This window comes from Genypterus blacodes, unplaced genomic scaffold (assembly GCF_046128005.1).
Source record: "Genypterus blacodes isolate CSIRO-AG114 ecotype Tasmania unplaced genomic scaffold, CSIRO-AGI_Gbla_v1 ptg000084l_1, whole genome shotgun sequence".
NCBI lineage: Eukaryota > Metazoa > Chordata > Actinopteri > Ophidiiformes > Ophidiidae > Genypterus > Genypterus blacodes.
The window spans coordinates 354816-377500 of NW_027466889.1; the positions used below are offsets into that span (position 1 = coordinate 354816).

At 46.3% G+C, this 22685-nt stretch overlaps 4 protein-coding genes across 6 annotated transcripts in view; 2 read left to right on the top strand and 2 right to left on the bottom strand.

Annotated features, from left to right (window-relative positions):
* The window catches only part of sptbn4b (spectrin, beta, non-erythrocytic 4b), a 53199-nt gene extending 43825 nt beyond the window's left edge, over window positions 1–9374 (bottom strand). Inside the window, exons 1-4 of the mRNA XM_076158588.1 lie at window positions 9181–9374; window positions 1991–2148; window positions 1356–1507; window positions 1039–1212 (exon numbers count right to left, since the gene is read on the bottom strand). Of these exons, the coding sequence (XP_076014703.1) occupies window positions 1039–1212; window positions 1356–1507; window positions 1991–2135 (471 nt within the window). The 5' untranslated portion in view covers window positions 2136–2148; window positions 9181–9374. The remainder of the gene's footprint in view (window positions 1–1038; window positions 1213–1355; window positions 1508–1990; window positions 2149–9180) is intronic.
* A 1957-nt stretch (window positions 9375–11331) lies between these two features.
* Window positions 11332–13968, top strand: blvrb (biliverdin reductase B). The gene is made up of 5 exons (XM_076158584.1): window positions 11332–11490; window positions 12455–12616; window positions 12760–12849; window positions 13246–13377; window positions 13515–13968. The coding sequence occupies exons 1-5, from the start codon at window positions 11412–11414 to the stop codon at window positions 13673–13675; spliced, it is 624 nt and encodes a 207-aa protein (XP_076014699.1). The 5' UTR covers window positions 11332–11411; the 3' UTR covers window positions 13676–13968.
* Window positions 13969–14108: 140 nt separating this feature from the next.
* Window positions 14109–17279, top strand: sertad3 (SERTA domain containing 3). Of its 3 annotated transcripts, XM_076158582.1 has the most exons (4): window positions 14109–15337; window positions 16257–16552; window positions 16706–16812; window positions 17104–17279. In XM_076158582.1, the coding sequence occupies exons 2-4, from the start codon at window positions 16264–16266 to the stop codon at window positions 17224–17226; spliced, it is 519 nt and encodes a 172-aa protein (XP_076014697.1). In that variant the 5' UTR covers window positions 14109–15337; window positions 16257–16263; the 3' UTR covers window positions 17227–17279. The 3 variants fall into 3 exon arrangements, with proteins under 3 accessions (XP_076014697.1, XP_076014695.1, XP_076014696.1); XM_076158580.1 differs by having other exon boundaries at window positions 16257–17279; XM_076158581.1 differs by having other exon boundaries at window positions 14109–14542; window positions 16257–17279.
* A 2251-nt stretch (window positions 17280–19530) lies between these two features.
* kcnk6 (potassium channel, subfamily K, member 6) overlaps window positions 19531–22685 on the bottom strand; it is an 8235-nt gene continuing 5080 nt past the window's right edge. Inside the window, exon 3 of the mRNA XM_076158564.1 lies at window positions 19531–21123. Within this exon, the coding sequence (XP_076014679.1) occupies window positions 20876–21123 (248 nt within the window). The 3' untranslated portion in view covers window positions 19531–20875. The remainder of the gene's footprint in view (window positions 21124–22685) is intronic.

Consider the following 22685-nt stretch of genomic DNA (forward strand, 5'->3'; position numbering starts at 1 on the left):
CTCCATTCAGGTCAGAGAAACAGGATTCTTTAGGCTGCAGCCATATCAGCCTCATTGACAGCCCAGCAAAATGCCAAACTGATGATGTCGGCATATTCGGCCCCTCCTCCCCTGAGGAGAGCGAGCCGTCTCTCCCATCAGGCCTCTGCACGTCTCCTTCTTCACCTGGACCTGCTGAGGGCCCGGGCCTGCAGAGGGAGGCTTCACACACTCAGGGCTTCACACACGCACACACTCCAGGCTCACTCCGCTCGGTGCTTTGTGAGTGGGGAGTGAAGTCAAAGCGCGACAATACAGAGCCCCCAGAGAGCAGCAGGCAGCCCGGGGTACATGTGGATATTACAGAGGGGCTTGGATAATGCCAGAGCAGCGTTTTGTGCTGAGGCAGTGAAGCGTATTAAAGAGGAGCTCTGGGCTGCAGCAGCCACAGATCCTGTCTCACCTCTGATAGGATAGAAATGTGAGTGTGTGTAGCTGTGTTTGTTAGAAGGTATAAGCAGGTATATACAGACAGATGTGTGTGTGTGTGTGTGTGTGTGTGTGTGTGTCCTTGTTGAAGAGCAGACTGGAAGGCGACCCCATGAGTGACATTCAAGCTTTAGTGTCGCTCTGTGATGATGCAGGAGCCTTCTCACACTCCACAGACTCCACAGTGTTTCAGTGAGACAGACTTGGATCCTGACTACAGGTTCAGACTGAATTCCTGAAATGCCATGAACATGTCAGGTTCATGTCAACATTAAGAGATGGAAACGTCTGATCAGAACCAGGCGACCTCGGGGCCTCTTCCTTTGTCTCACTAGATGCATTTCTACAGGCATCGGACTTCTGTTGTAGAAGTTTTACAGCATATTTTCCCATCATATTGCACTAAAGAGGGAGGAAACGATAATAATACGCATATTTACTGCTTTTAAAATGGATGTTATTCACTGGAAGGGGAGGTTTTGTCCATCTTTTACCCCACAGAAGCCCAACATGACACAACTTCAGCCTCAGCAAAGCTACAGTGAGTGTGATCCAGGTGTGCAGGTTTACCTGGAAGCGTAGGATGATGGTCCAGATGAGGCCCAGGGTGAGGCGGTGGTTGCCGTCGACAATGTCATGAGAGCCGACGTTCTCCAGGTGGACCCTCTGCTCTTTGAGGAACTGGAGGGCTTTGTCCACGTTCTCCAGGCAATGGATCCGCATGCGGCCCCGCGTGGGTCTCGGCTTGGAGAGAGACAGAGGGAAGGATGACATCATTACTGCAGGAAGAGATGAAGGCTACCAGACACGTGAGTGAGTGAGTGAGTGAGTGTGTGTGTGTGTGTGTGTGTGTGTGTGTGTGTGTGTGTGTGTGTGTGCGCTCTCACCAGTAGCTCCCCACTGAGGACCTCCAGCAGCCTGGTGAGCATGTATCCATCCTTCAGGTCGTTGTACAGATCAGCTATGCGGCAGGACACTCTGGCCAGGTGGGAGTTGACCCATTTGGTGAAGGTTTTCTTCTGCACTGCATCTCGCTCCTCTGAAGGACGCAAACAACGAAAGAGTGTCAACAAAACAAATCACACTTCTGCCTTCACTGCATACGGCAATTTATCACATTCTGTTTATAGAGGATTATCACATTAAAAGCTGTTTCACTCTGTAGAAGCCAGGGTTGATGTTCAGGGTTTGAAGTAAATATTGGCTTATGGATGAATTGTATTGGAAACTATTTAAATGTAACCTTTAATTTACCAGCATAGCTTCTTCAGATTAAAATATGTGTTTTAGAGAGAGAGACCGCCCGGAGAGAACGCAGATCCAGAGCGTCGTGGTAGAGCAGCGTTAGAGCACACAGCTGACCCGCAGACTCCAAACAGCACGTTTAAGATAAATGACTCCCATTACTTGTGGTGTATTTTTGTTACTTCACCACAGGGAGGTCATGAGCTTGATGTGATTGTGTTGTCACGGGAACATGCGTCCACGTGTGTGTGTGTGTGTGTGTGTGTGTGTGTCTGACCTGCGAGGGCCTTGATGCGGGAGCACTCGAAGAGCTTGGCGCTGGTGCACTCCGTGTCCCAGAACCCCGAGCTGATTGGTCGGTTGTTGTTATTGAGCTGGCGCTGGGCTTCCGCGTTGTCCAGGTCTGGGGAGGCATTAGCCATCGCGTCCGACACCCTGCCACACACACACAAGGTCACATACACACACACGTCAGACCGCAAACACCAAATATGATGACAAACACTCATGCTTTCAACTTCCTTTTACGGTCTGAATAGCTTTTAGGGTTAAAGAGAAAATATTTACAACAGATTCTGTATTCAACACACACACACTGCCTCTACAAATGATCCTATCACATACTAAACTACTGGTACACAAAACTACAACCTACTGCTAAACACACGCTCACAAAATCTGTGAGTTTACATTAAAGTTCCCTCCCATTGATGAAGACGCAGCATCTTGACATCACAGCATTTCACACACACACACACACACACACACACACAGACAGACACACCCACAGACAGACACACACACATCTGCTAAAAATAAAATCTCAGCGACGCCTCGAACATCCTTTGGTTCTGGTCTCCTCTGCCTCGGAGTGACAGCTGAAGGAGTCGGGGTCTTTATTGAGACCCCTCCTGCTCTGCTCATATAAATAACTTCAAACATCTGTGAGCCTCCACACAGCAAAGACTGAAAGACACTGAAACGCTTCCACACAGTCAGGTGACAGTGGGAGCCTCTGGGTGCCGTCCAACCTTTGACTTCATCTATTTAGAGTGCTGATTGATCAGTTTGATATTTCAAATCCAAACCCCAAATCCATCTCAGCCTCCAGATCTTAATGTAATGTAATGCATCACTGTGGCGTGCGTGTCTCCGTCCTCCTCGCCCTTCTTCTCTGTCCTCACACACTCTTCGTCATGGTTTGGGATGTAAACACATACAATAGATGCTACAGAGCAGATGTGTCTCAGCCCACAGGACAGAAACATGAATGCATGAATATGAGCTTCTTGGCCTCGAGGCCCGAGGGGAAAGAAATTCTCGATTCGGGGACGCAAAGGTTGAAGACGCATGCTAATCACACCCCTGCTGCACCTCTGACTGATTATTTATGTCCTATAATATCTCCTGATACACACTTTACTCAATCACAAAGGATCAAATGTGGAACAGCTGCTTCATGTTGTTGGTTCAGGACAGAATTTGGCCCGTAAGTCGGAAATTGCCTCAATTTAGTTTAACAAGCTATTTTCTGTACTTTATGTAATGAAAGTAAGCAGTTCCTTCTCAGCATCCTTGAAAGACACAATGAAAAATGTCGTCCCTCCTTCCCCCTCAGACCCCCGTAGGCCCTCATATCATCCCTCCTTCCCCCTCAGACCCCTGTAGACCGTCACATCGTCCCTCCTTCCCCCTCAGACCCCCTGTATGCCCTCACCTTCCCCACAGTAAAAAGCACGACCCTGACATTGATGTCTGCATGTCAAAGAAACACAACAGAACCCGTTTTCTAGGTTTACTTTGGTCAGGAAGGATCACAGATTTATTGGATTAATATGAAGAATCAAAGTGTCCCTGATGCCTGTGTTCCAGGGTGTTCCAGGGTTTGCAGAGGGGGGTTGGGATCTTGTTCTGCCTAACCCCGCCCCACCCCCACCCCTGCAGCTGAAGTCCACACTCACAGTTGTCACTACAGCTAAACTGCTGGAACACAACAGAGCTGCAGCGAGTAAATGTCAGCGAGACCTGCAGGACAGAGACAGAGGGGGAGTCGTGCATGGGCGCTCTGTCGCTCTCCCAGAGGAAAATAAGACAAAAGGCAAAGACATTCAAAGCTCCCTGTCCAGAAATGAACAGAAACAGGACGACGATTCAACTCAAATAAAGTCAAACCTTAATGTGACTGGATTTTTAGCAGTGAGTATAAACAAAAGAAACGCTCTATGCAGATAATCTGACCAACCAGTAGGAGGCGCTAGAGCCAGGATTAGGAGCTTATGATGAAGTGTAGAGGACCAGAAGACTTTAGGAATGACGTGAGGTCAAATGTGATTTCATGTGGCCGTCTGTGTAAAAGAACATTAACATTAAAACAATAACACAGGGAGTCAACCTGGTTACATCCCATAATAATAATGACAAGCAAGTCGTCCTAACTGCAGCCTTACACCAAGTCCATATCAGTCAATCTGTGTGTGTGTGTCTGGTGTGTCCTCTGCTTTGACGTCCATGTCTGACCTCAGCCACCTGACATCTTTCAGTCAAACAAACACAACACAACATCTCTGGGCTACACTGATATGTTTGTGCATTGTTTGTTTGTGTGTGTGTGTGTGTGTGTGTGTGTGAGCACCACTCTAATAATCAGACCCAGCTGGTGAGGACTCAGCCGGCCCCAGAGGTCAGATGCATCTGAACACACACAGGAGACAGAACACAGCCTGAGGAGATCTCAGATGGAAATAAAACAGTCAAAAGACAACAGAGACGACATGAATCATAGAGAACCAAACCCCCCACCAAACCCACACACACACAGACACACACACTACTATATTCCATAGTCTATGTTTACATTTTTATAGTTTCCATATACAGCCCAACTGTCTGAAAATCTTCTAACCAACCTCACTTGTAAACTAGACGATTAGATGACCTGTCCACCTGCAGCTCCCTGGGATCCTTCACAGGGTTCCAGAGTTCACACATGTCAGTGAGGCGTTCAGGTTCTGTTGTTCCTGCTCTGAGGGATCAAACCCTAAACAGCAGCAGCCCCTCTGATCTCTGTTTGGAGCTGGATAAAGGTCATATGAGTCATCTGTGTGTGTGTGTGTGTGTGTGTGTGTGTGATCTCATGAACATCACACAGGCGTTGTTTAATCGCACCACAGACACAAGCACATACACACTATGGGTACGGATGCACTGATATGAATGTTTGATGCGGATGATGATAACACACACACACACAAACACACACACACACACAACCCATACACATTTAGTTTTATAACATTTCCGAGGCTTTTGCATTTTAAGTATTTAAAGGTACCTGTGTGTGTGTGTGTGTCTGTGTGTGTGTGTGTGTGTCTGTGTGTGTGTCGTTATCATTTCTCCTCCAAACCACTCATTGTTATCATTGCCCTCTCTCCCCCGCTACGCCGTCACCATTGGTAACCAATATAAATCACCATTACAGCGATGGTGTAATGAAAGCGCCCCCTCTCACCCCCCGCCTCCCCGCACTCTCCTTTATATCCTTCACACTTATTTTTACCCGTCCAGTCCCTGGATTCCCAGCGCTCCCTCTGTCCTCTACCCCCTGTCCTGTCCCGACTGCCTCTATTTGGTGTGATGAGGCGTTCAAATCCCCCCAAACCTTTAAAACACGCCAGCTGCTCATCATGAGGCGCCTTGGAAACGAGCATCTTACAACCCCGACATGTTGAGTCACCGATGTTGTATTAATATAAATGTGAGTGTGGAGCAGGGCGGTGCTGAAAAAGAGCAAACGCACCGAGTGAACCCCTCCTGGCAAGAAATACATCATTACCCCAACAGATCATTAACCAGGCCCTTCCATCGGGTAATAAACAAACAACCTTACTGTAATGAAGTGGATGCAAACCTCCAGTTGTGTCCTTATATGTTCTGAGACTGAATCACCTTTACGCTAACAACTGGAATGTCTCACTGAAGATGCGACATCATACTAGTGACTGATGAAGATAATGGCCCTCTACAACGCACATCCATGACCCCCGCAGGTCCCAGGGCCACGGTTTGGCCTCCACCCATGTCCAAACTTCCTACTTTGACCTGTGATGCTCTTTGGGTGAAAATAACAACAAGAATTTATTTAATAAATTATTAACCACTAATAGAACATCTGAGTTCATGATGTGATGAATTAAATCATCATATGATCATTTAAATAACAAATATAAATAATAATAATATATCATATTAATGATAAATAAGTAGACAAACCAAAGGAGAGAGAGTGACAGGAGAGCAAGAAAGATGATGAAGAGAGAGAGAGAGAGAGAGAGAGAGAGAGAGAGGGAGAGAGAGAGAGGGAGAGAGAGAGAGAGAGGGAGAGAGAGAGAGAGAGAGAGAGAGAGAGAGAGAGAGAGAGAGAGGGAGAGAGAATGGGAAAGAGAGAGAGAGAATGGGAAAGAGAGGGGGAGAGAGAGAGACAGAGGGAGACATAGAGAGAGACAGAAATAGAGAGACAGGGAGAGAGAGAGACAGAAAGAAAGAGAGAGACAGAGAGAGAGAGACAGCTGCCAGTGTTAATCAGTCAGTGACAGAGGCTCTGTGTCTTTGTATCTCAGCTTGGTAGAGAACACACACACACACACACACACACACACACACACTCTCTCTCTCTCTCTCTCTCTCTCTCTTTTTATCTAGCGTCACATGTGCGTGTATCCACACACCTCAGGCGTGTTCTCATGACCTCTACGATCAAACTGATATACAGTCAATGTTCCCAGGCTTCTGATCAGAAGTGGAGACAAATGTTGTCGATCCCATTGGGAAGAGATCAACCACAACTGCATCACATTGGTTGCTCTTTGTCTTTAAGTATTTATTCTTCTGAAATAGGAGTCTGTCAGCCACAAATCTACAACACTTGTATTGTTATTAAAGGCATCTCACAATCACACACACACCTCCTTCACTGTGACATCATGCAGTATGCACCACAAACACACACACACACTGCACTTTCATTCACTTCACCTCAGTAGAATGAAACAACATCTGTAGGCAGGCGGAGTGGCCGCCGCCCAGTCCCGAGTCTGCAGGAGCGCCCGGCCTCCTCCCAGCCCCCCCGTCGGCCCACACACACATTACAGCAGCAGCACACTGCCTCCACCCCCCCCCCCCCCCCCGGGAGGAGCTCAACCATCCACACTGGGCTGTGCTGATGGGGGAGCATTCCAAACCAACCCTACAGTCCCTATGGACAAATAAAAGAACAGGAGAAGAGGTAATAACACTAATAAATATGATAATGTTACTATAAACTGATCCTTATTAACATATATATATATATATACTCAGCATCATACAGTCATAAATGATCCTGGACATCATATTTCTTTCCTTCTCCCTGCTACACTTCCCCTGTTATTCCCTTCCTTCTTTCCTTCCTTCCAAGCTCCCAACCTGGACATACAAGGTTTCCATCCGACAGCTACACTGCAGCTACGCCTCCATGTAAGAGTGTGAGAGGATGAACTTAGAAAAGTACAGACAGAGACTCATTGCTGCCTCTGGGAGAATAAAGCAGTCGTGATGTGATAAACTCAATGCACAATAAACTCACTACTATCACCGTCACACACACACCCACAATCACACACCCACAGCACACACACACACGCACACACACCCACAGGAGCGTTGGTGTATAATCACACTGTAAAGCTCAATAAAGTCCCTCAGCAAAGGTGTTTAGCTGTTAAGCCCCATGTAAGATATCATACACTTATAATAGATTATGGTCCTTTTTTGAGTTATTGTGATGTTGTTGTATTTGGTGTTATTCCTTTTCTACAATGAAGTTTCTGTTCCTTTCTTTGTCATTTCCTCTTCCTGTCTCCCCCCTGCAGGAGGACGAGAGAGGACCTGCCTGTCCGCTCCCTCTGCTCTGACACTTTGGGGACTTTCTTCCTATATGGCTGCAGAGAGAGGCGTGATGTTGTGATGCTGCGCTGTAATCAGCTGCACTTCACTGTGAGCCTGTATGAATATGAGAGCAGCTCAGTGATATCATTCAGCCTCGTTTCAACTCTCAGACTCTGAAGATGTCTCTCGCACACACACGCACGCACACGCACACACACACACACACCTTGCATCAGCTGCCCCGATCAACCTGCACCTCTGTTCCCAAATAAACAATAAAGCGTCTCACACACACACACGTTCACCCCAGATAATGATGACCTCATCAGTATCTGAGGATCATTTCAGGGCACCTTTGACTTTGCTCTGCACTGCTCTACAGTGCGATAGCTCCTGCTGCTAATGCTAAGCTACTGTTTCACCTCCTACAGGAGTAATCTGCTCTGTTTGGCCCTATAGAGCTGCAGGCAGGACACACAGAGCGACACCATGTAGAGGCCATGACATCTGAGCCACTCTGGAATAATTAAGACATTCATCAATTAGTCAACAGAGAAACTAATGAATCATTTGAAGTCATTTGTCCAGTAGCAATGTGATTTTTGTTGCTTTAACTCTTTAACTCATTTTTTTAACTGCGACCACAAAATGATGGCGTTGACCAACATGTAAACAAAGTGATATGATGATCCTGTGTTAGCAAACAGCTCTGCATCAGTGTGTGACATGAGGCTGCAGGTTGGGGATTCAAGTTCTGGGTTTATTTTTAAATAGTTATTACTTAATGATTTCATTTCCAGTCCATCTTACTGGATGTTCCTGTCCTAATGTTGTTGTATCTTAACTACTGTCAACTTGGATCAACTCCATTAATGAACTGTTCCATATTTGCTGCAGAGGCTCTTTAATATTCGAATTTGAAGGATCCTGATCAACAATTGACGTTTATAAATCCGTATCACTCTAATATGATCTCTAATCAAACGGAAGCTCTGATGGCATTTGTCTCCATTTGGACTTTTGAAGTTACAGCGCAGTGATTGATCGATTCATTCCTTTATTAGTTGCAGCCCTGTGAGATCCAAACACAAACCAAAACTCACTCAAAGATGTCAGAGGAATATTAGAGGAATGTTGATGACTCTAAACCTGTTTACTTCTGTGACCGCAAACTGAACCGTGTCTGTTTGATCTTCTGTTATTTGTCATCAATCTGACGCAGGATTCAGCGCCGCCGCATGTAAATCTAACCTGCGGTCCACGGCACCGAACCGAGCCGGTCTGACAAGAAAACGCAGCACCGGGACTCCGGGCCTCCGCTCACGGATCCTTCACTACCGGCGAACACACCAGCAGGCGTGGATCCTGACACACACACACACCGAGGCGAGAGGGAGCTCACACACCGCCGGATCACTGCGGTACACGCTGCACCCAAAGGAGAAAAAAGGAAAAACACCTCCGCGGCTCGCTGACACAGGGAGGACCGGTGGAGGAGACGCGTCCATCCGTCCGTCCGTCCCCGCGTCCTTAGCTCGGCCTTACCGTCAGCTGCGTGCGGTTCGTCCTCCTCCCGTAACGAGACGTCGTCGGGTTGAATCGATGAGGACACTCGGTTTGTCCGCCGCTGTAATCCGACGCGGTCCCCCGTCTGCTGGTCCGTGTGACGGGCAGAGACGCTTCGTGGACACTGAGCGGTCCGCACCGGGGAGATGCGGCGTCTTAGCGCAGGGAAAGGGCGCCGTGTGCCCGCAGCAGTGACCGCCGGCCGGGAGATGCTCGGTGGCGGTGGAGGGGGAGGATGCTGATGATGAAGGTGGTGATATCCATAGAGGTCCCCGCTTCCACCTGACACAACCTCTACTTCCTTCCTCCGCCGCCTCCTCCTCTTCTTCCTCTCCGCTGGCGATGCTGCTGGAGAGAAATAGCAGCATCAGTGCGGCGAGGGGGGGTGAGGGAGAGAGAGAGAGAGAGAGAGAGAGAGAGAGAGAGAGAGAGAGAGAGAGAGATAGAAAGACAGGGAGAGAGAGAGAGAGAGACAGAAAGACAGGGAGAGAGAGAGAGAGAGAGAGAGAGACAGAAAGACAGGGAGAGAGAGAGAGAGACAGAAAGACAGGGAGAGAGAGAGAGAGAGAGATAGAGACAGGGAAAGAAAGAGAGAGAGACAGACTGAGGGAGGAAGTGAGGGAGAGAGACACAGAGACACAGAGAGAGAGATGAGCAGTGAGACAGACAGACAGACAGGCAAACAGACAGACAGACAGACAGAAAGAAAGAAAGAAAGAAAGAAAGAAAGAAAGAAAGAAAGAAAGAAAGAAAGAAAACAAAACATAAACGTGGTCGTTTGGACAGAGAGGTTGGATGGAATAATGGGGAGACAGGTGCTGATGAACAGTGAGACAGTAAGACAGACACATGGATGGATGGATGATAGATGACTAGATGGAAGTATGGACAGATGTGTTGGTGGATAGACAGACAAAAGGACAGATGACTGATGGACTGACGGATGGACGATGCACTGATGGACAGACTTCAGGCTGAACTGGAGTCTGTGTGTCCCTGCTGTCCCACCTAACAGGAGACATATAACACGTCTGTCTCCATTCAGGACAGAAGATGATCTAGCACCGCAGTTATAAAGGCTGAGAGACATTTTGGGTTAAATGATCAGAGGTTTGGTAAAGCAATTTGACATAATCAGTCCATAAATCACTCAGTAATGTAATTAAACATGAGGAGGAGGAACAGAGTGAATTCTGGATGACAGAGTAATAAAACAACCTGGTGAAACTAGAAGCAGAAGCTCTGTGTGTTTGTGCAGATGGACATCATGCTGAGGGCTTTTATTTTGAAAGGTTCTATCTGCTTACCAGCATCAGCATCTTCACCAGCTATTAACCACCAGTTTACTTGGATTCCAATAACTCTAGTGAGCTGGAGGAAACAAGTGAAGGGGCCTTGTTGTGACTCCTCCACATTAGGGTCCACAGGAGGACGGTCCATGTGTCCTCACAGGAAGTCTGTCTGTTTGTCTGTCCACTACTCACCAGCAATGAGGCGAGATGAAGAGTATGAGAATATGATCACTTACATGATGAACCTGTGTGTGTGTGTGTGTGTGTGTGTGTAGCCTCTCAAACAGTTATACATATAAATATACAAATATCCCAGAATGCATCACTCCTCCTCCTCTCTTCAGTTTTCCATATTCCATTGATTTCTTGTAAAGTTCTCATCTTAGTGTGTTTTACTAATAAAACAGACTCTTTTTAGTTTTTAACTGATAGTTTACAGCAATATATAATATCAATATGAGAAAATAATTATGAATATATGTTTGTATTACGTAAACATTGTTTTTCCTCATTTTCCCGCCTATTGGCTTTTCGAGTAAAACAATGTCGGCGCACTATTTAAGTCCCGCAGTTGTGTTGTTGTGTAGCTGAGTAACTTATTGGACAGAAGTGAAGTCCTGTTTACCTGTATGGGTGTCTTTCCTGAGGACAGGACCGAGACATGACCGAGGACTCTTCTGACGTTCAAACTGCCGCCCTCAAGCTAGCGCAGCCATTACGGTTGCCTGGAGGAGGAGCAGGAAGGGCAGAGGAAGGGGGAGGAGGGGGGACAGGGGGAGGAGTCAGGCAGCTCCGCCCCCACCGGGAGGCGTGTCTCTGCGGGTCAGGTGAGATGGAGGCTCGGTCAAGCTCTTGTCAGCTTCTCCGCGGCAATCTGCAGTCTGACCGACGAACAGGAGCGACACTCAAACTGACACCATGTCCGGTAAAAACGTAGTGATATTCGGATCCACGGGGATGACGGGACAGGCCACGCTGAGACAGGCGGTGGCTGCAGGTGAGCAGGCAGGAGGAACACAAACACACAGATATACTGCATCTACGTATGCAAAAGAATATAATTCACTCATGATCCGCTATTGACTGATCTAGTGGCGATGTGAGAATGTCAGTACACAGTAAGTAGTGTAGTAATTAAGTACTAATCTGTATAAATAACAGAATATGCACCCCCTCTGTAGTGCATGTGTTTGTGTGTGTGATATGTAGGGGCTGCAAGACAAATTTCAATTGTGTGTGATTGCTGTCAATTGCATGCAAAATGACTTGAATAAACTATCTTAAATCTTAAATCTTAAATATAATGTTAATCTAAGGTGCAGCAAGTTGGGTTGACATAGGAACAAGTGGTTGCTTCAAATGAATGTCATAAGATTGGATTAATAATTGAATGCTGTGCACAATTTAGATTGTGTGTGAGTGTTTAGTGTTAAAGCACACTGGACCTGTCAGATCTGTATGAAGCTGCTTGTAGTTGCCTCATTTATACTTGAATAATAACTCCAAAACTTTCATATACACAAGATTATTCTTCCTTTGGTCTCTTCTTGGAAAAATAAAACTGTTGAGTCACGTTAGACGCCAACTGTTGAGTCATGGCAGAGCAGCAGAGGAGCTCCTCACTATCTGCTCTGCACAGAGAGGGTGTGTGCACTAGGTGGAGATAACGGCAGCTTCGGGAAAGGATGAAGTCATTTAGGTTCAGTGTGACGAGGAGGGAAGCACACACACGCTCTCACCTCTGTGGATCTGAGTGTAAACGGACAGTCACGTGTGAATGACAGTTTCATGTGGATAGTTGCCAACATGTGAAGCTGACAGCTGAGCCTTTAGAAGTGAAGAGGACCAAAATGTGTGTTGCCAGTGTTTCAACATTCATATGTCCTTCAGGCTTTACAGAGCCGGAGGGTTGAGACGCCACTCACAGTGCCTCCTCCCCTTTCTTTGGTTTGCTCACGCAGGTTACAATGTGACGGTGCTGGTGCGAGACCCCGTCAGGCTGCCTGAGGACCACAAAGCCTCCAAGGTGGTGGTGGGAGATGTGCTGATTAAAGATAATGTGAGGGAGGCCATGCAGGGCCAGGACGCCGTTATCATCACGCTTGGCACCAGGAATGACCTCAGTGAGACACCGCCGACACAGAAACAGACTCCAACACACAAATATAAACCATATATATAAATACAACACAAACCAAATCCTACACATGAACACAATGGAGCCCAAATAGAAATCACAGTTGTTTTACATTTTGATTTTCCTCAGGTCCAACCACCGTCATGTCTGAAGGTACGAAGAACATCCTGGAAGCCATGAAGGTTTTCGGAATCCGCAAAGTGATCGCCTGCCTCTCAGGTAAGTTTGGTTCTTGATTGTAGAAATGGATTATAAAGTCTTTTAAATGATATGTTGTTCTAGATGAGCAGGCTATGCCGAGTTTGCAACGATGCTAACATTGCTATATTGAGTTTGCATTGAGTTTGCATTGAGTTTGCCTTCAGCACCTTTTTGCATTTGATGACAGACAACAATCCAGTTGTCCTCCTCCTAAAGTCCACCAGGGGGCAGTCAAGCTGTCATTGAAAGCTTGAATCAAAGTGTCCAAACACCATTAACCTCCATCAAGATCAGATATATTTTCACTTTTAGTTTAAATCAAATGGGTAAACAGTTTTGTCATCTCTCATTCTATCATGTCTCCCTCCTCTTTTCAATCCTCCCTCTCCATCTCTTCCCCCTCTAACCTCCCAGCCTTCCTGCTGTGGGATCACACCAGAATGCCGCCTCGCCTCGCTGAGGTGACAGAGGACCACAAAAGGATGTTCACAGCATTGAGTGGCTGTGGGCTGGACTATGTGGCCGTCATGCCTCCTCACATCGGTGGTCAGTACAAAGTTATCACTGTTCACCTGGAACACTTCACAGAAATTTCGATACAACAATCCCATCATCATTATCAGCACAAACAATAATAACAACTGGTGTTTCATATGTATATGACTACACATCTGTCTCTGCAGGTGAGCTTCCTCTCACTGAGGATTACACGGCGGCAGAGGGCCAACAGCAAGGACGAGTCATTTCTAAACACGACCTGGCACATTTCTTCGTCAAATGTCTGTCCACATCAGACTGGGATGAGAAGAGAGTTGGGGTGTGGGGAGAATACAAGAAACCCTGAGGAACGTAGAGCTGCATCACCATCACCATCCTCATGTCCACCAGAACACACACCTAATCAAGAGAGAGGTTTTTAATATTTATAACTATTAGTATTTTTTTTTTATATTTCGTGTCTAACGAATCATTAATCAGATGTCTCACTAATGAGAAAATAAGTGCCAAACATTTATTCAGTCCTTGCAAATCCAATCCACTGTGTGATGTTGTGTGACAATGTATTGTGTGACAGTGCTTTACTATGGTTGTGGTACATTTTGAAAAATAAAAGCCTTTATTGTGCAAGAAAAGCAATGACTAAAAGTGTCATGTGATATCTGGAGGCTGTGGCCTGTTTGGATGACGACAATAAAGAAAATTAATGAATTCTATAACACCACAGCAAATAAACATACAAGTCACAAGACACATTTGAATAAACAAAGTAACCATATGATAGTACTACTTGTATTTTACATGTGCATTAGGCCATTATAAAGCTGTTAATCTCTAACAAGAACAACTAAAGTACATATGCTATATTTTTGGAAACCCATCTTTAGTAGATTTCAAAGTTTTTAGATTAATTACTTTTAAAAGCATCTGGATTGCTTGATGACTTTACCTAATAGGTCAAGTGCAACTCCAGGCAGATGTAACGCAGCTCTTATTCTGACGGGCACAGAACGGATATCCCTGTTGTCCAATCAGCGGACAGGGGCGGAGCTCAAACACTGCTCTTTCAAACTTGACTTTTCTTCTTCATGTGTCGGAACTCGGAAGGCTCAACGTTGGAATGTTCAAGTGAAACTACAATAGAAAGGCTCTTTTTTTGTTTTTAATACGGTTTTATCTTTCTGGGGTTGTTTGTTCTGCCGCATGATTTCAGGTAAATATAAAAGTACATACAAATAAGAACTTTTGTACATCTTGTTAGACGTTAAACTCGTGTACTTGTGTATGTATGTGTTTTTATTATGATACATTTCCACAACAAACCGCCACTAAAGGAGGTTTTTACACTTACTGCTTGGTCCTTTCAACGTTCTGGTAAAGGTTACATCACAGACACAAGGTCTTATATGTTCTAAAGTCACAGTTGTCTAAGCTATGGCGGACTATACTTTCATATACTATACATTTTGTAATGCTATTTTTTTTGCTATTACGTTCAAGAAAACATACAGATGGGGACCCCGATGTAATCACTTAGAAATTAATGTAATGAAATGTTTTTTAATTCCAAAATAAACTCTACTACTCAGTCTGTGTGGCTGAATTAAAGAGCCAGTAGATGATTGATAATAAAAAAAAAAAGTATCATCAGATGTGATTTGTTTCCTATTTAAATTCTATTGTGAAACGTCAACGTTTTGGTATGCAAACGTTAACAGACTACACTACCCATAATGCCTTTCGCCGCCGCTACCACCCCCCTGCTACGCAAAGTTTTGGCGTGAAGCTCAAACCAGTGGCGGGAGCGGAGCCGAACACAACTGGACGTTTAAACTGAAGCTAAAGCTGCTCTTCGTTTCGTCTTCTTCCTTCTCAACTCAACGTTTTATTTTTTTAACGACCAAGTTAGAAGTTCAGCAGTAAGAAGTTTGTCAAGTAAAGTTCCTTTTTGTGAGTCGAAGTAAACATTAGCCGGCGGCGGCATCTGGGGCCGGAAGTGAACCTACAGGTTTGTGTTAATTTCTAAACACTTTTCGTCTTTGTTCGCTTTAACTTTATTTTTTGTTGGGCGTTTTCGTTGTTTTCGTCGTTTCCCTCGCGTTAAATGGCGACAGTTTGACTTGTTACCGGTCTTAGCTCGAAGTTACGGCCTACAGGGGGGCTTTAACCGCGAACCCCCACGTTAGCTTAGTGCAACTAAAACTTTAAAGAACATTTAAACTACATCACAATATGATTCTTTTAGCCCACATTCATTAAAAAACTGTGTCTGTGTCTGGAGAAACAGTTAACATTCTCTCCTTTCTTTGCCAAATTTGTACAGAACAAAGAAATAATGGCCACAAAACAATGTTGTATTATTCGCCAATATCGATATTAATACGTCTTTCACTGTGATCGGTGATTTGTTGTGATCAGATCAATACTGAGCATCATCCTAACCTCGATGTGTGTGAGTGCCAGATGTGAACTGTGTGTTCCAGAATGTCTAAATGCCAAAATTGTTGTAAATCTGTTAGTTTTAGACGTTAGTAGTATCTAATAGTTTGGATTTGAATTTTGATGTCATGGATGCTGCAGGTTCCTTAATGGATGACATCACTTTGAGAGTCTGATGGCATCACTATAGTTTATTTAAGGAGCCTGGGAGTCTGATCCCGGTGTGGTGACTACATGTAAACCTTCATCTGTCTCTGTGATTTCCTTCTGTAGTCTTGTTTTGCGTGCGTGACCAAAGCTGTTTGTCAGGCTCATCCTACAAGTGTTTCATCTTTGCTCCAGGGGAAGCAGGAACTTCCTCTACAATGTGTAATGGAGGAGTTTGTGTATTAAAACCCATCAAACACTGAGATCTGTACTCAGCACATGAAGACGATGATGTGGAGAGACAAAATAAGACTCACTGTAATGTTGTTCCTCCTTTGCAGTGTGAAGATGATCGCCAAGGGTCAGAAGCGTAAACTCCCAATGGACGAGAACGACGCTCTGCACAGCGGCGCCACCTGGGAGAGTCAGCGGCAGTTTGTGTTCTCCGTGTCGCTCAGCAAGTACCAGCGAGGCCAGGAGCTCCCCGAGCCCAGCCTGCGCCGCACCGTCCTCATCGCCAACACGCTGCGCCACATCAGCCTGGACGGCGACGTGGCGCCGGCGGTCCAAATGGAGGCGCCGCCACCGCCGCCGTCTTGTAGCTCTGAGTTTACGCTCCAGGAGAAGGAGCAGGAAGGTATCCTCACCTCACGTCACTCTGCAACACCCTGTGAAAATGATAGTTCAGCTCTCACGAGCTCCCCGCTCGCAGCAGGTTGTACATCCAGTTGTCCCACAGAAGATGAGGACTGGGAGTCGATGTCCTCTGATCCTGATTTCTGCCTTTCAGCTGCCATCTCCTCCATCCTCACCGCTCTGGACTCCATCGACGGCGGCCCGCAGGCGGCTCAGCGAGCGCCGCTTCAGTCCTTGGAGAACCTGTCCGGGTCCCCTGAGGTAGGTGTGGCCTGGACAAAGCAGGGGCTCAGAGGTTATGGGGGTGGCTGGGAGAGGCAGGAGGAGTGCAAGGCCAGTGTGGAGGCTGGGCGGAGCGGCTTCCTCAGGGATCTGGCCGTGGAAGATCTGTTCCAGGATATAGACACGTCCCTTCTGGAGAGGGACATGGGGAGTCTGGGGGTGAGAGGCGGGGTTGGTGGACACGGGGCCAGGGACGATGTCCTGACATACTTGCCACCTTTGTCTTCCTCCTCTTTTCCCTCTCACCCCTTCTCCCTCTCTCTCAACCAGAACCTCAAGTGCCTGCCCTCCTTCGCCTCATTCTGCCCGTCGTCCTCGTCTTCCTCCTCGCCTTTCTCCCCGTCAGACGGACTCGAGTTGGAGCATCTGATGGAGATCTTGGTCGAGTCTTGATACGCGTTGTACTGAAAGAAACACTCAACAGGAAGTGAGGAAGTTACTCAAAGACTGAAGAAGACTCAGCAGGTCACCTGTTGGTTTGTCCTGTTTCAGGAATAATGTATTATTGATTTTAGCAAAGTCTGTTTGATAGAATAATGTTCCACATATCTGGAGAGGGGTGTGGCCTAAGGCACCGGCGGGGCGCAGCAGCGTGTGACGCGTCTGTCAATGTGCAGGGTGAACTACACGAGACAGAGTAGAGGCTTTACCCGGCCACCGGTTGTGCCTTTGGGTCCCGCTTGACTGTAGTTTACAGTACGACTGTTTTGAATCAGGGATGGGGAAACACTTCATTTTAACAGGAACCAGTCAGCAAACTAGCTGCCGGGGTCATGAGAGGGAGAGAGAGGTCGAGCAGGGGAGCTCCCTCACTGATGATGGGATGTGAGACTGATGATGGGATGTGAAAGTAGAAAGGGCAAGGGCAGAAACACTAATATTTTTTCTGAACCCAAATCCCGCGAGCTCAGTGTCTGACAGACTAAACAGGAACACAGGTTAAAGTTATTTTAGTGATAAAAATAACGTTTCAATGTTTGGAGTAAATCCTGATAAACTTGGGAAGTAAAATCTCTGAATGATTCTTTAATGAAGCCTTTGTGCTTCTCATTGCAGGCGGCGCGTCGTGTTACAGCGGTGGGTCGTCGTCGTAGTAACATACTAGTACTAGTAAAGACGACAGTATTCAGTCGACACACGTATGTTAACGTCTCTAACGGCTGATTGTAAACCTGGTCTCTTTTTAAAGGTGGAGACGTTGAAACTTGAATGTGAGAGAAGCTGCAGACTTCCTGCCGTCCGCTCATCGGGGCGCCACGTGTGTTTGTCAAGTTTACATCTAAATCGTTGCACTTTTGTTACAAATCCGCGTCTCTGAAGTTGAAAATGGACGCACACGTGTGTTTACCTCTTATTTATCCAGGAGGAGTCACAGTAAGGTTACAGCTGACTGAGCCAGCTTCCTCTCCGACACCATGAAGAGGAGTAAAGTGTCACGTTAATGTGAAGCAGGAACGTCAAACCAACATTACAGGTTGGAAACATTAAACAGGAAGCACAGGCGGTTATTTGGTAAAGGGTTAATGGATCAACGTGGCTCTGAAGAGCTCGACTGCAGGTTCAAACTATTTATGGATGTTTTGTTAACGTGAGTAATTTAAGGCCGTTTGACAATTCACTGTAGTGTTGTGTTGCTATGATGTCATGATGTCATTTTACTGTTTTTATTTGAATGGTTCTATTTTCAAATCCAGGGCCCGAAGCCCTAAGTATGTATTTAGGTTTTTTTAAGGAAAAGAGACGATATGTTCACCTGTACTGTTTTAGAGAAAATAAAATCTGAAGATAACTTTGTGTTTGTTTGATTGACAGTTAAAGCTTCACACCAGCTGATGTGATGTAATCTGTAAAGGGTACTGGGCAATGATTAGGGAAATAATGCTGATTCACCGCAGCACCACCAGGATGGGTGTATGTGTGTGTTGATCCGGAGGGGGGAAGAATTTACAAGTCTGGAACCAAACAAAGTGCAGACCTGATCAGCTTTCATCCTGACACGTTTCAACACTCAGACCTTTGACCAGCAGAATAAAAGCCAAATATTAAACAAGCTTGATAAAGGAAAACTGATAAAGATAAGATATGTTCCCTTACCAGACAGGTTGAATAAGAGCGCTACCCTCAGGTCACTCGGCTCATCCACAGCCTGTTTACAGTTAGATCTATAAAATACCACAAATATATAGAGCAGACAATCTCTGCACTCCTCTCTGCAGTGGTTTAGACACTGTTGGTTTCTCTGCATCTGTTTGATATTTGAGATCAGGTCACACGTTTATTTTAAACTGAGGATTTTTGATTAACGAATAAAAATGTACCGTTTAATACTCTTAGTTTGTCAGGTCCTTTAACCTATTGATCTCTGCACTGGGTCAAACGTCCATAATACGACTCACGGTCAAAGTGCAATGTGAATGAGTCTGTTGATAAAGCTGTGTTACCGCGGTGAACCACATGGTGTCACTGTGGCTGCTTAAAACGAGAGTGACGGACAAGATGGAACTTCACGTAAATCGACTTTTTATAAGACCGGATACCCTTCAGCAAGGCACTTTAACCCTCTCGCAAGCTGCAGGAAGTACCCATACATTTAAATCCTACTTGTGGACGAGTTTGAGGTAGAAGATAACGCCACGACAGCCGAGCTGGAGGAACACGGAGCAGTAAAACACGGAGCTGCTAGCGAATTCAAACATGTCATCGGTCTTTATTTATTAAATTACAATGCGAATAAATGTCTTCTTTTTTATCTTAACACACAAACATGTAGACACACATAGACAGTTTACAACAGTGTCCACATATATTTGGCCTCAGATATTTTACGTGACGAGAGAAACACAAACTCAAACTTTAAAGTGCATTTTCCTTCTACGACAGCTTAAAACCACATATACATCTTATTTACCCGCAATAGTTTGTGATTATAACTCCACCACTGAAATAAATCAGCCCCCCTTTACATACAAGTGAACACCAGGGGGCAGCACCGTCACAGAGGACAGCCCTGACGCCCCACAGCAGGACAGAGCCTGAACTAGAATCATAGCACATCTGACCTTCATCTGGAGGAAGAGTCCCGACAGCTACACGCGTGACCTCAGCCGCTATGGTTCCTGCATTAAAACACATTAAAGTCATAATCCATCCAAAGTTTATCTCTCTTGAGGTTGAATTGTTGAAAACATTTTGAAGTTTCTTGTCGGTGGAGAAAAGATAGCTTCACTCAGTCACCAGTTTGTTATTAAGTTCAAGTATCAGAACGGCTTCTCACAAATACATCAACGCCTCTACGCGCCACAGTTACACTGAAACTCTACAATGATCTTATTTAACTGGACAAACCTGCTGTTCTACACTATCAGCCTGACAACGTGGCGAGTGTTTGATGCCAAAAAGACAGATTCTTAGGTCACCGCCCACCCAGCGAGCCAGACCAGCGGCTGACCCCAGCACAGGACCGGGCGCTCCATCGTCACACGTAACCTGGCTGTGATGTGCGTGTTGAACTGAACCAGGGGTGCAAGTTAAAACCAAACGTAGCCGTCGACGTAAGAGACAGACAATCTAGAAAAGTCAAGTGTAACCGCGTCCACACGAGGGCAACAAAGAGCCAGAGGGCACAGATACTGAACGGACAGCCCAGACACAAAAGAGTGAGAAAAGTATAAAAACAACCCGACACATATGGGACGTTTGTGCTGTTGTCCGTAGTAACACCAGTGTGAAGGAGGAAAGGCACACGTGCCTGGTGGGTCGCTGAGGTCAGGTAGGATGGTCCAGTTATGCGTGTGTGTGTGTGTGTGTGCTTGTGACCACTCAAACTGTTCTGTGGTCCTCTGGTCCCTGCTGAACCTTAATCCCTCATCATGTGTGGTTCGCTTGCTTGCTCTCACACCTGCAGGCGTTTTAAACAAAAGAAACTATGGAAATATAGGGAGGAGAATTCAGATTGAGCCCAGCGTTCGCGGTCTTAAGGTCGCCTGAGGCAACAGTTCTTCTTCTTCTTCTTCTTCTTCTTCCCCTCTCCCCTACAAACAGCTCAGCCTTTGTTGATGGTGTTGTAAGAGGGCTGTGATCCGGGGTCCAGGGGCCTGCTGATGCCCGTCCTCTCCGGGCCAGAGGGCATCTGGTCTTCGCCGCCGTCCGTCACGATGGGCTCCCTGTCGTCGTCCATGTCGTCCTCGCAGCGCGGCAGCTGCAGGAAGGCGGTCAGGCCGTGCAGGTCGGCCATCCGGTGGAAGGTCCGCAGCAGCAGGTACATCATCATCAGACCCAGAAACAGGTAGACTGAGGGAGGGACGGAGGCAGAAGGTCACCAGAGGTCATTTACATCACAACACTTTGACAAACTGCTCACAGTTTGACAGTTTCCTTTACATGGTAACTTTATAACTTTAACTGATTTTCACGCTGCGATTGTTGCCCCTCCTTTGTCTTTGTGACGGCTGATGACGATGATGATGCAGTAAAGCACAAAGCATTTCACTTCCTGTATTTGGCGTAACCGATATGGCTTTCTTACTGATCTCCAACCGACCCGTGAAAACCTCTGTGCTGCCCTCTGACGTGTCCCAACATTCTGCTACAAGGAGGGAAAAGCCTCAACAAAAACAACGATAACAACAACAACCACACTCTGTTCCTGCTTCAACACCAACAAAGCTTTTACACCACATGTAAAGTAACACTGTCTACAAGTCAGCTCTCCACTCGAGCTGGAGAAGCTGAACAGAGAAACACGAGCACAGATCTGTTGTGAGTCTAAAGTCAGAGGGTGGAACAGAAGAACATGACGTGAACTGGAACCATGAGAGAGAGACGAGTCCAGCGGAGGAAGAGGGACAAAGTGCAGCACAGACAAACTGCACAACATCTGGAATCATGTCCGCTTTCTCTCTCTGTGTGTGTGTGTGTGTGTGTGTTTCCTCCTCTGCCCCACGTACACTGAGCTCAGGCGAGGGGGACAATGGTGCCACACAGTGCAAGTAGGCCAACCACAGCCGAGACGGTCTAAGATTACAGAGACCTCAGGGGAGCACAGGAGCTTCAAACGAGTCTGTGTGAACTCGACCTGCATGGACTCGCACGCAGGCATAGAGTCGCTGTGCTGAAGCCTTCTGTGTGATAAACAACCTGAGGATGAAACGGAGAATTTTGACTCTCTCTCTCTCTCTCTCTCCCTCTCTCTCTCTGATGTTTGCTCTGCTGTGACACTGGATGCTGTGTGAGCTCAAATTGCGAAACGCCTTTTGTTTCTGCACTTTTTGGCGTTTTCCTTCCTCGAACTTTGCTCCATAATGTGCTGAGGCAGCTGTAGCCGCTTTGTTTTAGCGTCCCTGGTCATGGTATCACACACACACACAGAGAGAGAGAGAGACGCCGGCTTCCTGCGACCAGCTGGGCCTCTTACACACTGTATCAGGGGAAACACAGCGTGTCGGTGCAGTCCCTCAGAGTGGGAAACACAGCAACAGACGAAAATGTTAAAGGTGTCAAAAGTACAGTCGTTTCATCTGGAGTGATGTTGAGGTAAAAGGGGAAGTCTGTGGTTCTTCTGTAAAGTTCTGCTCTAACTTTCCCTCCTCATGTGACACTGAGTCACTCAAGGACGCGACATGCCCAAGATTCAACACTCTGGTGCTGAAGGAGGAAACATCTTCATCTACTATAGACCTTTGTAGAGTGCATTAATTCACACTAACACATTTACTGTAGTGCCTTATTTAGATAGAAGTACTATAGATGTCCTAAAGTGAACTTTTAGCACAGATCTCGTTGTTGTTATTCATTTCAGATGAATCAACAAAGCAGCAGAAGAAGAAGCAGCAGCACAGTGACTGAAGTCTGAG